This window comes from Sorex araneus, chromosome 1, assembly GCF_027595985.1.
Source record: "Sorex araneus isolate mSorAra2 chromosome 1, mSorAra2.pri, whole genome shotgun sequence".
Taxonomy (NCBI): domain Eukaryota; kingdom Metazoa; phylum Chordata; class Mammalia; order Eulipotyphla; family Soricidae; genus Sorex; species Sorex araneus.
The window spans coordinates 438,026,158-438,043,599 of record NC_073302.1 but is presented as its reverse complement, the minus strand read 5'-3'; the positions used below and the strand labels follow the sequence as shown (position 1 = coordinate 438,043,599).

General features: G+C 54.5%; 1 protein-coding gene across 1 annotated transcript; it reads right to left on the bottom strand.

Annotated features, from left to right (window-relative positions):
* Window positions 1-2,748: 2,748 nt before the first annotated feature.
* Window positions 2,749-9,229, bottom strand: LOC129402541 (ras-related protein Rab-19-like). Its single transcript, XM_055129500.1, has 5 exons — window positions 9,056-9,229; window positions 7,095-7,278; window positions 3,430-3,666; window positions 2,885-2,975; window positions 2,749-2,794 (listed from the first exon to the last, which is right to left on the bottom strand). The coding sequence occupies exons 1-5, from the start codon at window positions 9,227-9,229 to the stop codon at window positions 2,749-2,751; spliced, it is 732 nt and encodes a 243-aa protein (XP_054985475.1).
* Between the last annotated feature and the right edge of the window lie 8,213 nt (window positions 9,230-17,442).

Sequence of the window (17,442 nt, the reverse complement as noted above, 5' to 3'; positions counted from 1 at the left end):
CTAAGGGCAGAGGGGCTGGGAAGATGGTGTGTGGGTAGGACACCTGTCTTGCATCTAGATGGTCCGGGTTCGGCCCCTGGCATCCCAGGAGGTCCCCAGAAGGAGTAATTCCTGGGTGCAGAGTGAGTAGTAAGCCTGAGCTTCGCCAGAATTGGAAAGAGAAAAATTCTTGGTCTTTGCCAAGCTGCATATATTACTTTTTACCATTATCATGTATTACTTTTTGCTTTTTTTTTTCTTGCTTTTTGATTCACACCCAGTGATGCACAGGGCTTACTCCTGGCTCTGCACTAAGGATTACTCCTGGTGGTGCTCGGGGAACAATATGGGATGCTGGGGATCGAACCTGGGTGGGCCACGTGCAAGGCAAACGCCCTACCTGCTGTGCTATCACTCCAGCCCCTCAAGGATTACTTTTGACCACTGAAAAACTCGAGGCTAAAGAACCTCTCTCCAGCCTGACATCAGCAACAATGAAAACTTCAAGTCCTGGGAGTTGCTTTTTGAAACACAAGTAGGGAGGGAGAATAATGCCCTAGGCTCTAGAAGCCGGTCCTTCCCTTCCTGCTGGAAAACCAGTTTCTGCAGGTGGCTGGTGCGTTTCTATGTGCAAAAGGAATTTCCATCCTGAAGATATGAAAAGCTTGTTTCAGGATCCTCTAGCCTTCCCAGCCTGGGCGCTTTGCTTGGCCAACTTTGGTCCGAGTTTGAGGGGTTTTGTTGTCAGGTTTTTGTGGTGTCACTGGCCATGCAGCTTCGGGTTCGTGTCCTGTGTTAGCGGTCAGGTGGCAGGGTCAGGTGTTTACCCTTTCCAGATGGCCCTGTGCTTGACAACGCTCTGCCCTCCACTCCCCCCGGCAGGGAAAGGGATGTCTCTATTTTGATTTTGCTTCCCCGCCCCCCCCATTCTTGGCTAAAGTGGAAGTCAGCTTGACCTCTGGGGTCAGCGTTGTCCCCAAAATCTGGTCCTGGAGGCATCTCAGCCTTCATTGTGGCCCTGTGCCAGGGTGGGGTGTGGCGGGGGTCCATGCTGTCCGGAAGGGGGTCGTGCGCGGTGCTGTACAGGAAGCTCTCTGGCCGCAGAGAGAGCGTCAGGCTGAGGTGCTTGCCGTGGGTGCTGCTGTCGGGTCCCTCCCTGGCACGTGGTCCTTGAGTGCAGTCGGGGAGGCCAGAGCAGCCCTGGGTGTGGCCCAGACAGCAGCAGAAGGCTTTCGTGCCTGTGCGAGTCGCACCCAGGGCTTCTGCCATGCCAGGGGTGTGCTCGGTGCTGGTTCAGTTTCCACCCCCCTTTTTGGGCCATACCCGCCTGTGCTAAGGGCGTACTGCCGACCCGGCTGGGGCGTCTACACGGGGTTGCCAGGCATCGTACCTGGGTGGGCCGGGAGCAAGGCAGGCGCCCGCCCCGCTGTGCTGCCTCTGCAGCCCAGCTGCTGCTCACGAAATGCACCCGGTGTCCCGGCACCTGCCCGCCAGCAGCAGTTTCATTCTCAGCAGTCAGAGGTTGGCGCTATCTCGGTGTCTCGGTAGAGGAAACAGTCACTCTTGCCTGTGGCTTCCTGGGGGGCCTGTTGTGCAGAGCAGGCTCTCCTTCAGCCCTGCCCCCTCCCCACACTTCCCTCCACCACTTCCTGCAGCCCTAGAAGGAGCAATATGCACTTCCCCCATTGGGGGGCAAAGCGGGATCCCTCCCAGCAGTGCTCAGGGCTCATTCAGGGCTCTGCTTGGGGGGCCATATGTGCTGCTGGGGGTTGGAACCCAAAGACAAAACCCAGAAACCTGGGAGGAAGGCCAGAGAGAGAGTCCCGGGGCTGAGCCTCACATCCTGCTGACCCTGATGAGAAGCCCCCTGCATCTTGCATTGTCCTCGAAGAACCACTAGGGGTCACTCCTGAGCACAAAACCAGGAGTATCTCCTGATCACTCCTTGATGTGCCTGCTCCCGCACACACACCCCTCCCCCAAAACCACCCCCAAAATCTAGTGAGAAGAAATTGGGGTTTGGGGCCGTACCCTGAAGTGCTCAGGAGCTAATCCCCGTTGGTGCTCAGGGGACCTCGTGTGGTGCAGGGCTGACCCCGGTCGGCTGGTACAGGTAAGAGCCTTCCCCCCGTGCTCTCTTGGATGGTGGAATTGGGATCGTAGATTCCTTTCGTACGTAACCGACACCAAGTGCTGCAGGAGGCGCCTTTGGGGGAGGTCAGGCCACACCCGGTGGTGCTCGGGGATCGCTCCTGGCGGCCCTTGGGCCTCAGGGCTCAGGAGCAATCCTGGGGGAGCACTCTCGCCCATGCTCTGAATTGGAGTCGTCGGGGACCGTCCCCGGGCAGACAGTTCCCTGCCAGTGCTGGGGTTGGCCCAGCTCCGCTGGCCCTAGGGTCCTGTGCTGAATCTCAACTGACAACGAGCTTTGTCCAACAAGGTTTATTGCTCACAGGGTCTGCAGGCCTACGAGGCCAGGATCGGTTTGATACTCGGTATCACTGAGTATCACACACTGAGGTGCTCTGCAGACACTGGCTACTCTGTCCCAGCTCAAGGGACAGCGGGCAGGTGACTCCGACTCTGCACAGTTAGAGTGGACCGTGTCGTGTCCGAGGAGATGGGCACACATGGCTGCCGCTGACCCAGCCGGACGCGCCCCCACCCTCACCAGCATTCGGGCCTGTCGCTGCTCCCTGTGCCCAGGCCGGGTTCCTGGAGATGGCTCCGGAATGTTCCAGACCTCCCGTCTCCTCCCTTGTCTTCTCATCACTCTTCAGTCAGGGCCGAAGGGCCCCTGGGGTACTCAGACCGTCTGTGGGAGAGCGCTGGCCCCCATGCGTGACCCGGGCAGCTCCCTGGCGTCTGCAGGAGAGAAAAGGCCCAGGGGACATGCAGAGCAAACCTGTCCTGTCCAGTCTGGCTGTGCAGGGAGGCCAGCAGAGGGACTCGGCCCTCCTCGGAGGGGGAAGGCGAGTGGCAAGCAGCTCCGGACCCTGGGGCGTGGCAGAAACCAGGCACTCGGCAGACACCGGGAACTCTGCAGACACCGGAACTCTCAGACACTGGGGACTCTGAAGACACTGAGGACTCTACAGATTGGGTAATCTGTAAACGCAGAGACACAGTAGACACTGGGGTACTCTGCAGACACCGAGGCCCTCTGCACACAGAGGTACTCTGCAGACCCTGGGTACTCTACAGACAGGGTTACTCGGCAGACACTGGGGTACCCGCCAGACACTGGGTATATTCTGCAGACATGGGTACTGGGCAGACCCCGGGAGCGCGCTCAGCAGGAGCACTTGCTCTTGTTGCTTACACCCTGCGAATCCAGTCTCACAGTCTGGGAACCCAGTCTTACACCCTTGGAACCCAGTCTCACACCCTGGGAGCCCCGTCTCGAACCCTGGGAGTCCCATCTCCCACCCTGGGAGCACTGTCTTGCACCCTGGGAGCCCTGGCCGCAGGCGGCCATCACAATGTTCATGGAGTAGAAGACGCTGCTTAGCGGGGACAGGCTGTTGCGGGCGATCAGCAACCTGGCCATGAGCTCGAAGGCCTCGTTGATGTTCCTGGACTCCTTGGCCGAGGTTTCGAGCGCGTCCAGAAGGCTGAAATTCTCCGCCAGCGCACAGGCTTCCTCGAACGGCACCTGCTGCCTCTCGCACAGGTCAGACTTGGTCCCTGGGGGGAGGGAGGGAGAAGTCAGGAGCCAGTGAAACGCTTATTCCAGTTTGTTTTTTCTAAATAGACTTTGAGGATTGCACTTCAGATGGGGCCGTGGCACTCCGGCCTTCCAAGCACGAGGCTGGAGTTGGACCCCTGAGCCGAGCTTGGTCCCAGCAGCTCCGCCCTCAGACCTGGTGCAGCAACACAGGAGCAGGTGTGTGCAAGCGTCCAGTAGGGACAGTGCCACTCCCCCCAGCCCCCAGCCAGGAGCGACATCCCCTCACTGCAGTACAAGGACATTCACCCTGGCACATGAAACTCAAACACCGTCGTGGGTAGCACGAAAGGGGGCGCTGTCGAGCCCATCTTCTGGCACTGCCAACTCAGGGTCGGCCAGAGGGGCGTGTTCTCGTCTCTGCTTTCATGATGAAGAAAGATTTTACTGGAACTCGGTGGGAGACGTGTGTGTTCAAGAGAGAACACGGGCTTGTCCAGAGTGGGGACAGGCCAGCGACATCTGTGCTGGAGAACACGGGCGTGGAGAGCCAGCCCAGAGGTGCGTGTTTTAGTGGTACGACAGGTCTCTGCTCTGAAGACCTGGTGGTGCTCAGGGCTGACTCCTGGCTCTGTGCTCAGGGATCACTCCCGGCAGTGCTTGGGGACCGGATGTGGGTCAGCTGCATGCGACATCTGTGTCCTGGCCCTGTGCTTTGTCTGAGCCCTAGGATGTTTTTCCCAGTCGGGAATCTAGACAGTAAACTGCGCAGATGCGCATCCCCTCCGCACTGACAGTGTCTGACACCATCTCAGCACTCTCGGAACAGGCCCAGTTCCCCAGAGAGCCCAGGACCGAGGGGGCTGACCGAGGGGGGCGTCCATCTCTGCACTCCATCCCGCAGGGGGACTAGGATGTCTCGAGGCGGCATCCAAAGAGAAGCTCCCAGGGACGGAGGATTTCTTGCCTGTGTTGACAGTGAAACCAGGCGGGGCCGGTTCCTCCACCTGGTTTTCATTATTGTCCCCTGAGGGGCCTTGTAGCCCACCTCTGTCTCCCAGCTCCCCCTTTACTCCCCTCCCAGGAAGAATTTGACAACAGTTGAATGGAAACCAGGATCCTTTTGCAAATACACAGATCCTGGGAACCACCCAGTTCCCCGTGGGCCACCTCTAGCCACGGCACGAGATCACAACCAGGAAATCACCCCTGACATGACCCACAGACAGGACTCAGAGCCTGCCAGGCACACTTGCATGCCTCTGTGTGTGTGTGTGTGTGTGTGTGTGTGTGTGTGTGTGTGTGTGTGTGCTGGATCGTGTATATGCATGGGTATATATGTGAGTATGCATGTGGATGTGTGTACACATGTATAGGTTTGTATATATATCACTGTAGCCCTGTAGTTCATCAATTTCCTCAAGGGAAGAGGATGAAATAAAGGGCAGTCGCTGGCTGGGGTCAGTCAAACTGGCAAGTGCATGTGGCTGGAGAGAATCTTCCAGAGTGCAGCAGGCAAAGGCAGGTCTGCTCCTGGGCACAGCCCCTACCCCAAGGTGTGGCAGCCTTGGTGTGCCAGACACAGCCTCAAGGAAGGCCTTGCAGCAGATTCAAATCCGTCCCCTTTTCGGGGTGGGGGGGATAGGAAGTTTGGATGACACCTGGTGACACTCAGGGCTTAGTCCTGGTTCTGTGCTCAGGGATCACGCCTGGTGGGGCTTAGAGAACATGTGGTGCTGGGGATCGAACCCAGGTCAGCTGTGACATCAAGTGCCCTCCCGCTGTGCTGTGACTCTGCCCTCCTGAGCACGCCTGATGTGCCAGGAGTAAGTGCTCTTTACCTCATTAAATGTTGATTTTGCAGGGGGGCCTCACCTGGCAGAGTTCAGGGGCTACTCCTGGCTGTGCGCTTGGGGCTTTGAACCCAGAGTCACAGCAGAGGGATCTCTCCTGCCCTCATTAAATCATTTTGTGTGTGTGTGTGGGGGGGGTGGGGGTGGGATTTGGCTCTGTGCTCAGGAGTGCCCCCTGGCAGTGCTCGGGGAAGCCTCTGTGGGGTGGGCAGCTGCTAGCCCAAGGCCCTGCCAGCTGGATTCCTTCACACGAGGAGTCTGAGTGGTCCTGGGCTCTGCTCAGCGCAGGGGACGCCTCTGGCCCTCGGACCCTGCGGGGCAGCGGGGCAGGAAGAGCCGACAGAGGAAGCAGCCCCGTGGCAGAGAGCCGAGCCCCGAGGAGGAGAAGGAAGCTCTGCTCGCACAACTGAAGCGACAGGAGTGGCCGGAAAGGGCTGGCACTTTGCCAGATGACAGCCGCAGCCGAGAGTGTCCGGGCTGACCCCGCTGCTGCCTCTCTGCTCCTGAAGCCCTGTCGGGGCTGGCCAGGGGTCCTTTCGTGTGTGTGTGGAGGGGGCGGTGATTGAACCCACAGGAGGCAATGCTCAGGGCGCGCCCTGCTTTGTCCCGGGGCTCTTGGGGTGTGTTGCTGGTGGTTTTGGGGACCATGTGGTGCAGGGATGGGACCTGGTCGGCCTCAGGCAAGGCCAAGGCACTACTTCTTTTTTTTCTTTTTCTTTTTGCTTCTTGGGTCTCACCCAGCAAAGCTCAAGGGTTACTCCTGGCTCTGCATTCAGAAATCACTCCTGGTAGTGCTCAGGGGGCCATATGGGATGCTAGGAATTGAACCCGGGTTGGCTGCGTGCAAGGCAAATGCCCTACTTGCTGTCCTATTGCTCTAGCCCGTGTTTTACTTTTTTTTTCTTTTGCTCTTTTGGTCACACCCGGAGATGCCCAGGGGTTACTCCTGGCTCTGCATTCAGGAACTATTCCTGGCGGTGCTCAGAGGACCATATGGGATGCTGGGAATCAAACCTGAGTAGGCCGCATGCGAGGCAAACGCCCTACCCGCTGTGCTATTGCTCCAGCCCGTGCTGTACTTCTCCTACTATCTCCAGCCTTCCGAGCTTTTTTTCCTTAACAAATTCACAGCCCATCTCATGCCCCACGGGTCAGTGATCCTGATGCTATTCCTGGGCCAGACCTGCCCTGAGGTGCTGTCTACTGCTGTGTTTCTGGACTGGGGGCAGGATCCCTCTCAGGCCCAGGGGTCAAAGTAGCGTCTCATCCATTCTCGGCCTGGACTCTACCACTGATCTCCCTTCCAGCCTCAGCCCTGCGTGTTCCCTTGCCGTGTGTGTGTGTGTGTGTATGTGTGTGTGTGTGTGTGTGTGTAGTGGGTGGGGGAAGCACCAGGCATGTACCCCGCCATTCTCTGGGGCCCTGGGGGTGCTGGGAATCAAACTCAAGGCCTAGGCACAGGCCAGGTTCGGACTCGCCGGGTCCAGCTGCCTCCCAACCACTGCCACACAAGCCGTGAGCACTGTGCGACCCGGAGAGTTGAGCCCCAGAAGGGGGCTGGCGGGGTTGCCTGGCATCGAGACCACCGTACCGACCCATCAGCATGATGACCGTGTCGGCGTCTCCGTACATCTTCACATCGTCAATCCAGTGCGGAACAGACTCGAACGAGGAGCGCCGTGTGATGTCGTAGGCGATGATGGCCGCGTCCACCCCGCGGTAGTAGCTCCGAGTGATGGTCCGGAAGTGCTCCTGGCCCGCCGTGTCCCACACCTGCATCTGGAGGGGGCGGGAGCAGAGGGGGTCGGGGGCGGCCCACCTGACGGGCACAGCTCCCTCAACTCTGAAAAACACAGTTTCCTGGAGTCACAGAACTGCAGGGAGGGCGCTTGCCTGGTCCTCCTGGCCAATCCGGGTTCGATCCCCGGCACCCCATAGAGGCCCCGGAACCCTCCAGGAGTGATTCCTGAGCACCACTGGGGGTGGATCAAAAAATCCAAAATAAAAGGCAGTTTCAGGGTCAGAGAGATGGTACAGCAGGAAGGCGGTGCCTTGCACGTGACTGATACAGATTCAACCCCCGGCAGCCCCCACGGTCCCCGAGCCCTGCCAGGGGGATTCCTGAGTGGAGCCAGGAGCCACCCCCGAGTATTGGCAGTGTGGCTCCAAAATACATAAATTAGTAAGGCAGCTCTTTGGGCCTTAGATGGAGATCTCTTTCTAGGATATGGGCTCAGGATCTGGTGCCGCCTGGGTTGTTATTTCCTGTTCCTCCCCCCGACACTGAGGTATGCCCAGGCTTCGGGGTCTCCACCGGAGGCACCCTGGCTGGGAGGGTGAATCTGCTGTCCTGAGGTTTGGTGTCTTTTGCTTTTTTAAAAATCTTTTTGGTTTGGGGCCACACCCAGTGAATTTAGGGATTGTCCTCACTGGGTGCTCGCAGTTGCTCCCAGATGTGCTCAGGGAAGTGGGTAACGCTCTTCCTCTGGCTCTATGATTGTGTTATTTTGTCCACACACCCAGCACTGCTCCAGGTTTACTCCTGGCTCTGTGCTCAAGAGCTCATTCCTGCAGTGCTGAGGTTCGGACCTGTTTAATCCCTGACACTGCATGCAGACCCCTGGACCCTGCCAGGAGGGATCCCTGAACATCATGTGACATGGCCCGAAACCAAAACCAAACAAGCGAAAGGAGAACAAAGAAACGAAACGGTCACTGGCCATGTCCCATGTGTGCGACTAGTTCTGTGAGGATCTGGCCCAGGACAGACCACAGGAATCTATTTAGCTTTCTTAAGACTCTTTTTACAGGAGCCCACATTCTAGAATAACTTGATTTTCTGCCCCTGAGCAAGGAATTCAGATACAGGCACCCCGGTTCGCAAGAAGGGTGGTGGTCAGACCAGATAACCAGACCCATATCACATGACCCGTATCACAATACCCAGGACTGCCCCCAGAACCGGGACATTTCTGAATATTGGCGCGAATACTGATCTCTAAAACCACAGGCTAAGGAGTGATGTCCTTTTAAATGGATTGGTTAAGAACGTTTGCAATATTACAAATCTATTGGCTATGAAATGCGCGGGCTCTGCTGTAATGGCCGGGGAAGGCCTATATAAGATCTCCTTTGGAGAAGCTCGGGGTCTTTTGCCCAACCTGCTGGACCTGCGTGTCCATGTAGGCGGCTGGACCCTGGCTAGCCAGTCTTACAATAAACCCTGCTTGCTGTTTGCAGTCTCTGGAGTCTCTTTGTCCTTATAGGGAGATCTCGATCCGCGCCCTAACAGTTCTGTGCACTTTGTTCACGGTATCTGCGTGTGCAGGAATTTGACCTCCCGGTAGCCATAGAGAAGTGGACAAACCTGCCCTTCATATGGTGACATGGAGCGATGGTTTCTTTGATGCTTTGCCCCATCCTGATGCTTTGATTTTAAAGACCCCCAGGACTTGGGGGTGGGGGGCTGATCCTGTAAGAGGTTCCTGTTTTCCCTTTACCCCACTCCTTCCTTGGACTCGTATCTGCTTGAGGAAACCCAGCCCGGCCCCCCAACCTTCACTTTCTTGCCATCGATGTCCATGGAACGCAAGATGAAGTCCAAGCCGATGGTGCTCTGCTGGTCATCGGTGTAGACCCCGTAGGCGAAGGTCTGCACCACACACGTCTTGCCCACGCCAGAGTCCCCGATGACAATGACCTTGAACTGGAAGTCGAAGTTCTCGTCCATGCTGAGGCTGGGGAACTGCGTGGCTCTGCTCGCTGGCTCTGAGTTCAGGAGGGAAGGAGAGACCTGCTGAGTCACCAGGAGATGCCCGGTGACCGTCAGCACGCCTGCCCTCGGGGGACCCACACGCGTGTTGGGGATGGGGGCAGACTCAAAGCTTCCCCTGCCGTCCTCTGCCTGGCCCTGTGCACGGTCAGCACTGAGATGACGCTGGGATGGAAACCCTAGTCGGGGAGACCGCGTGTGCCCGCGAAGTGGGGTATCACAGGAGACCCCACCATTGTGCACCTGCCTTTCATCAGCGGACTCACGTCTCGCTCCCGTGCACCCCCAGAGTGGTGTGGGGAGACGGGATGCCCAGGCTCCCAGCAGCCAGTGTGGGGGCAAGATGGTCAGGTGCGGGGGCCGGACGGAAAGGACAGTAGGGAGGGCATTTGCCTAGCCCGTGGCTGATCCAGGTTCGATCCCCAGCATCCCATAGGGTCCCCCCAGCACTGCCAGGGGTCATTCCTGAGGGCAGAGCCAGGAGTAACCCCTGAGCATCACAGGCTGCGACCCAAACAGCAATAAATAAATAAAGGAAATATCTTAAAAAATATATATAATATATATTTTATATATAATATATATTTTATATGTATATATATTTTAAGATATCTCCTTTATTTATTTATATACATTACACATATACATATATATACATAGGGAGGCATGGGCCAGAGAGAGCTCAAAGGGCTGAGCTCAGGCTTTGCGTGCAGGAGGCCCGGGCTCCGTCCCTGGCACTACATGGTTCCCTGACACCTCCAGCAGCACTGCTGGGTAAAGCCCCGAACCAAAGAAAAGATAAAGGGTGGCACAGCCAGTGGGGAGGCTGTTTGCTTTGCGATTGGCCGACCCCAGTTCCACCCGAGCACCACCAGGAGTGATCCCCGAGCATGGCAAGGTATCGCCCAAAAACCAAATATGTATCTACATTGCTGGACTCCATTGTCTAAAATATATATCTACACACATGTACACTCACATACAGACACACAGACACACAGACACACACACACTTTAAATATTGTACTTTTTTTTTTTTGCTTTTTGGGTCACACCCAGCGATGCTCAGGGGTCACTTCTGGCTCTGCACTCAGGAATTACCCCTGGCGGTGCTCAGGGGACCATATGGGATGCTGGGAATCGACCCCGGGTCGGCCACGTGCAAGGCAAATGCCCTTGTGTGCTATCACTCCAGCCCCCATATTGTACTTTTTGAGAGGGAAGTCTGGGTGTCACATCTGGCTGTGCTCAGGGATCACCCCTTCCTCCACACACACACACACACACACACACACACACTACCCCTCTGCTCTGCTGTCTTTGAGTCCCGCAGGCACTGCCTCACTCTGGGCGCTCAGGTGTGGCTGCTGGGGTGCCCTTGCACCCCCCCCCAGGGGTCTCCTCCTGCTGCCCTGCTCCTCTGTGTCCAGGAGACCGGCCGGAGCCCTTCCTCAGGACAGCCCAGCATATATTCTCAGCAGGGCTGGTCCCTGCCCCCTTCTGCTGCTCCCTGGGGCGGGCGCCCTGGTTGGGTTCCTTGTGCCCCACCTCCCGCTTGGAGACCTGCCCAGCAGGAATCGACACCCATCTCCAGCCCCCAGGCTGCCTCAGTCTAGGGTAAGCCCTGAGCAGGGCTGTGATCCCCCAACCAACCCTGCCCCTGACACCCCCAAAACAGAGTCCTAGAAAAGGCGAGGGGGCTCATCAACCCATGGACGGAAAAGCCCCGAGTACCAAGTAGTCCAATCCCAAGTTCCCCAAGGGCTCCCCCAGTTCTCCAGGACCCCCTGAAGCCCAGGACAGAGTGAGCAAACCCGGGGAGCCCACTTCGCCCCCCTCTGTCTTTTCCAATGACAGAAAAGCCCTTTCACTCCGGTACCTGGTCCCCGACTCCTGAGCTGAAATCTGACCCCCAGGCCTCCCCGCCCCTCCCCGCAGCCCTCCCGCCCACAGTCTCCAGCTGCCCCCGTCACTGTCCTGCTGAGAGAAATGCGCCCCCAACCCGGCCACCGCACAACGCCTCCCCACCCTGCCCCGCCCCGCCTGCGCGCTCACCTGCCCGCGGCCGCCAGGTGCGACTCCCGCGCTCGGCCCGCGCCCCTTCCTCCTATGGACTCGGGGCGCGGCGGGAACTATAGACCTGCGCCCCGGGACTGCCACGCCCAAGAAAGCGAAAGGAAGGCTCGGCCCCGCGCAGCCCTTGGGGACAGGCGGGGCCAGGCTCAGGTGAGACGCCCAGCCAAAGGCCAGACTCCAGCATCGGCAGGGAGCGCCCAGGCTCCTCCCCCTCGTCCCCGCGTGGGGACGGCGCCCGGGCAGGGGCCCTGCAGTGGGGTCTGGGCTTGAGAAACCGAGGGGCTCTGACGGGACAGCCAACTGGGAAGCAGAGAGCACCTGGGACAGGCGCTTGCCTGGCCTGTTGTCCACCTGCAGTGGGTGCCCGCTGCCACGTGGGGCACTGCATGGAGTCTCAGTCAGGAGTAGCCCCTGAGCACTGTCAGGTTAGAAACAAACCAACCCACAACACTCCTCCAAATAACAATAACGTGATGTCTGAGCCAGGGATGGCCCCGCGGGCTGGGGGCTGTAGGAGGCCTGGGTCTGAGCCCCTCTGGGAGTGGCTCCTGAGCACTGCCCGCTGGCCCCATTCCCCCTTCCTGCCCGAGAGAAACGCTCAGGCAGACCCCGCCCACAGGATGGAGGGGCGGATCAGAGAGTCCGAGAGTCCAGTGTTGGCTCCCGATAACAGTGTCTGGAAAGAACAAGCCAGACGCTTCACCCAGCCCCTGGTGTAGGGCAGGGTGGGTGAGAGAACAGTTTGGATATTTGGGTGGAGGTGGGGAAGCATTTTCTCCGTCTCCCACCCCGTCTTTTTCTTTCTTTCTTTCTTTCTTTCTTTCTTTCTTTCTTTCTTTCTTTCTTTCTTTCTTTCTTTCTTTCTTTTCTTTCTTTCTTTCTTTCTTTCTTTCTTTCTTTCTTTCTTTCTTTCTTTCTTTCCTTCTTTCTTTCTTTCCTTCTTTCTTTCTTTCTTTCTTTCCTTCTTTCTTTCTTCCTTCCTTCCTTCCTTCCTTCCTTCCTTCCTTCCTTCCTTCCTTCCTTCCTTCCTTCCTTCCTTTCTTTCTTTCTTTCTTTCTTTCTTTCTTTCTTTCTTTCTTTCTTTCTTTCTTTCTTTCTTTCTCTCTCTCTCTTTCCTTCCTTCCTTCTTTCTTTCTTTCCTTCTTTCTTTCTTTCTTTCTTTCTTTCTTTCTTTCTTTCTTTCTCTCTCTTTCCTTCCTTCCTTCTTTCTTTCTTTCCTTCTTTCTTTCTTTCTTTCTTTTCTTTCTTTCTTTCTTTCTTTCTTTCTTTCTTTCTTTCTTTCTTTCTTTCTTTCTCTTTCTTTCTTTCTTTCTTTCTTTCTTCTTTCTTTCTTTCTTTCTCTCTCTCTTTCCTTCCTTCCTTCTTTCTTTCTTTCTTTCTTTCTTTCTTTCTTTCTTTCTTTCTTTCTTTCTTTCTTTCTTCTTCCTTTCTTTCTTCTTTCTTTCTTTCTTTCTTCTTCTTTCTTTCTTTCTTTCTTTCTCTCTTTCTTTCTCTCTTTCTTTTTATTTATTTTCTTGAATCACCTGTGGAAAGTTACAAAGTTCTCAGGCTAGGCTAGTCTGAAAGAAGTGAGTGGTCGCGGACCCAGCCTGCTCCGCGGCCCTGAGCACCCCAGGCTTCCCTCCCCTCCGGACTGCCAGCAGAGTGGCCGGCACGCCGACACCAAGCGCCGCCGCCGTCCTGTCTTCCGGCAAAGGGAGAAATGTGGCGTGGCGTCCATCATATTATGAAGTCCATCAAGTAGGTACGGACTGGGTGGCGCGGGAAGGGGGAAGAGGAAAAAAAAGAAAAGGAAAGAATAAAAAAGAGTTATGTACTTGGAGCAGTGGGACTTCATATCTCGTCATTCTAAGCAATGTAAAACTAATCATCAAATGCTTCCTTGGTAGTAGGGCTGTCTTTTTTTGGGGGAAACTCCAACAACAATAGTGAGTTTTGTGTTGAAATATGGAATGTAATCAAGGTAAAGAGAAAATGAAGTGAAATTCATCAGTTAAGTAGGTGGGGGTGGGGGGGGCGAGGTTGGGAGGTATACTGGGGTTTTGGTGGTGGAAGATGGGCATGGTGAAGGGAAGGGTGTTTGAATATTGTATAACTGAGACATAAGCCTAAAAACTTTGTAACTTTCCGCATGGTGATTCAATAAAATAAAAAAATAAATAAATAAAGTGAACCCAGTTCTATCTGTGTGGAAAAAAAAAAAAAGAAGTGAGTGGTCGCAAGGTCAACCTAAAGTCAACCTGCAGCAAACTATAAACTAAACTCCTGGATGTACTTGGATTTACCTAACTCTCTCACTACTGCACTTGACTAGTCTAAAAAAAAAGAAAAAAGAAAAAAAAGAAAGAAAGAACAAAGTTCTCAGGCTTATGGCTAAGTTATACGATACTCAAACACCCGTCCCTTCTCCCGTGCCCATATTCCACCACCAAAGACACCAGTATACCTCCCAACCCCTGTCCCCCGCCCCCCATCCCCGCCTGCACAATTGATAAATTTCACTTCATTTTGTCTTTACCTTGATTCCATTCCATATTTCAACACAAAACTCACTATTGTTGAAGTTTCCCCCCAAGAAAGACAGCCCTACTGCCAAGGAAGCATTTGATAATTAGTTTTCCATTGCTGAGACTGGAGAGATATGAAGTCCCGCTGTTTCAAGTACATAGAATTTTTTTTCCCTCCTTCCCACGCCACCCAGTTTGTGCCTGCTTAATAAATAGTCCTCATATTATGGCTGACACCATGCCGCCCGACGAGAATAAAGGATATTTCCCATCCTCGGCCGGCGTGGGGCTATGGCTTAGTTCACAGTCTAGAGACATGGCTGCAAGTAGTTTCTGGTACCAAAAGTAGTCTAGTTGGCTTCTGGATTCTGGTTGATCAGCAGCAACTTGGCCGCACAAAAGTGTGGCCACCTGGGTTGAATTTCGGTGGAGCATGTGCTGGTATCGGCCCGAGACTGCCCAAGCGTCCCACTGTTCCAAGTACATAAATTTTTTTTCCCTCCCATTCTCACTCCTCTAAGTTTGTGCCTGCTTAATAGACCTCATAATATGGTGGATGCCACACCGGTTTCTCCCAGAAAAGGGAAAAGGACCGAGAAAGGAGGATATTTCCTCTCCTCGGCCGGCGCGGGGCTATGTCTTAGTTCACAGTCTAGAGAAATGGCTGCTACTTTGATTACCTTCAATATTTCAACAAAAAGCTCAGTATTATTGTTTGGAGTTTCCCCCCACAGTCAGACCTGCTAACAAGGAACCGTTTCACATTGCTGACAATTAAGAGATATTAGGTTTTGGATTTTTGTATGAAGTCCATGGAAAATCCATCACTGCAAGCGTTTACTTCCCTTTTGTGGTGCTCATATGATGGAGAAGCCTGGAGAGAAAAACCCTGCCCCGCTGGCGGTGCATGGGCCAGTGGCTCGGTTCACAGTCTGGAGGCCTTTCTGGGAGCTGCTCGTGTCCAAAGTAGTTCAGTTGCCTCTGGGGTGGAGCTCGTGGAGCAGCAGAAAGGGCTCTTTCTTTCTTTCTTTCTTTCTTTCTTTTTTTTTTTTTTTTTTTGCTTTTTGGGTCACACCCAGCGATGCTCAGGGGTTACTCCTGGTTCTGCACTCAGGAATTACTCCTGGCGGTGCTTTGGGGACCATATGGGATGCCGGGGATCGAACCCGGGTCGGCAGCGTGCAAGGCAAACGCCCTACCCACTGTGCTATCGCTCCGGCCCCTCTTTCTTGCTTTCTTGCTTTCTTGCTTTTCTTGCTTTCTTGCTTTCTCTCTCCCTCCTTTTCTCCCTACCTTTCTCTCTCCCTTCCTTCCTTCCTTCCTTCCTTCCTTCCTTCCTTCCTTCCTTCCTTCCTTCCTTCCTTCCTTCCTTCCTTCCTTCCTTCCTCCCTCCCTCCCTCCCTCCCTCCCTCCCTCCCTCCCTCCCTTCCTCCCTTCCTTCCTTCCTTCCTTCCTTCCTTCCTTCCTTCCTTCCTTCCTTCCTTCCTTCCCTCCCTCCCTCCCTCCCTTCCTCCTTCCTTTCCTTCTGGTGTTTGCCCAGTGGTTTCTCCTGGCTCTGTGCTCAGGTGATGGTTGGTACTGGAGCTTGAACTAGGGTCATCAAATGGTTGATACTCTACTATTTCAAGAGTCCTGTATCACTCTATCACTGTTATCACTGTTACCCCGCTGCTCATCTATTTGCTCGAGTGGGCACCAGTAACATCTTCACTGTGAGACTTGTTACTGTTTTTGGCATATCGGATACGCCATGGGTAGCTTGCCAGGCTCTGCCTTGCTGGCGAGTAGATAGGTTGTTTTTTATGGGGTGGATGGAGGGGTCACACCTGGTGACGCTCAGGGCTTGCATCTGGCTCTGCACTCAAACTGCTCGGGACGGTGCTGGGGACCATGTGGGTTGGTGGGACTGAGCCCGGCGAGGCTGTTGCCGGGCAACCCTACCCACTCTCCTATTGCTCGGCCCATACTGGTGCCTTCTGGGGTTGCTTTCTTGGCAGTGATTGGAATTTAGTTAGTTTTAACGTGATTGTGTTTGTTTTGGAGCCACGTCCAGTGATGTTCAGGGCTTACTCTTGACTGTGTTCAGGGATCACTCCGGGTAGGGCTTCGGGTACCATATATGGAACCGGGGTTGAACCCGGTTCAGCTGTGCACAAGCCGAGCCACCCAAACTGCTGTACTATTTTCTCTAAACATTTTTTTTCTTTTTCGGGTCTCAACTGCAGTGATTACTCCTGGCTTGCACTCAGGAATTACTCCTGGAGGTGCTCGGGGGACCTTATGGGATGCTGGGAATCAAACCCGGGGTGGTCTCGTGCAAAGCAAATGCCCTACCCGCTGTGCTATTGCTCCTGCCCCCTACAAACACAATTTTTTTTAACAGTAGTGGTTTCGAATGGAAATCCCGAAATCACGTATGAATAATATCTATAATATCTATACATGTCTGAAGACACCTGGATTTTCTGATATCATTAAATTCCATGTAGTGAACATTGGTTACCAGTGACTGTCGGCATGCCAAACAAACGCAAATGGTGCTGGTGTTTAGAGTTGAGTGAACTTGCCCAAGATCGCGCGCGCACACACACACACACACACACACACACACACACACACACACACACACACACACACACACTCACAGAACTGTAATGCAAACCCAGTTTACGCCAAAGTCCATGGGTCTAAATAATCATACGGGCCCTCGGCCCAGATAAATCCGGAGCCGCTGAGCGCGAATTGGACCCTCTGCGCCTAAAGACTTTGATTCCAAAGATGTAACACATTTGGTCATCCAGCGCAGCATCCGATAGCGATGCACTGGGACACCGAACTGGGCTACAACTCTGTGCTGCCGGGGGTGGGTTTTTTTCCCTCCCCACCCTGTCTTCCTGCACGGAAAGCGGCGGGCTGGCGGCACCCATGTGGCAGGCGCCATCTTCTGTGACTCCAAACCCACAGGTATTCGGTTTTTACTTTTGGGGCTCCCAGGAACTCATGGGAAGGGGGCGTAACCGGCACGCCCTCGGCCCAGATAAATCCGGAGCCGCTGAGCGCGAATCGGACACTCTGCGCCTAAAGACTTTGAATTCAGAGACTTCTTAGAGCAATGCACTGGGACTGTGAGCGGGGCTATGTAATTTCTGGCAGAATTTTCCCTGGACTTTATACAGAAATCCAAAATCGCGCGGACGCAGTAGCGTCCGCGCGACTTAACATTTATAATTGTCAGCAATGTGAAACGGTTCCATTTGAACAGGTCTGACTTGGGGGGGAAACTCCAAATAATAACAGTAAGTTTTTGTTGAAATATTGAAGGTTTTTAATGTAGCAGCCACCTCTGGACTGTGAACTAAGCAAAAGCCCCATACTGGCCGACGCGGCGTGGCGTACACCATACTATGAGGCACAGGAAGGAGGATGAGGGGGAAAAAGAAAAAAAAAAAAGGGAAAAGGAAAAAGGAAAAAAAGAGAGAGAGAGAGAGAGAGAGAGAGTTATGTACTTGTAGCAGTGGGGCTACATATCTCTACATTTCCAGCAATGAAAAACTAATTATCAAATGTAGTAGGTCAGTCTCTCTTGGT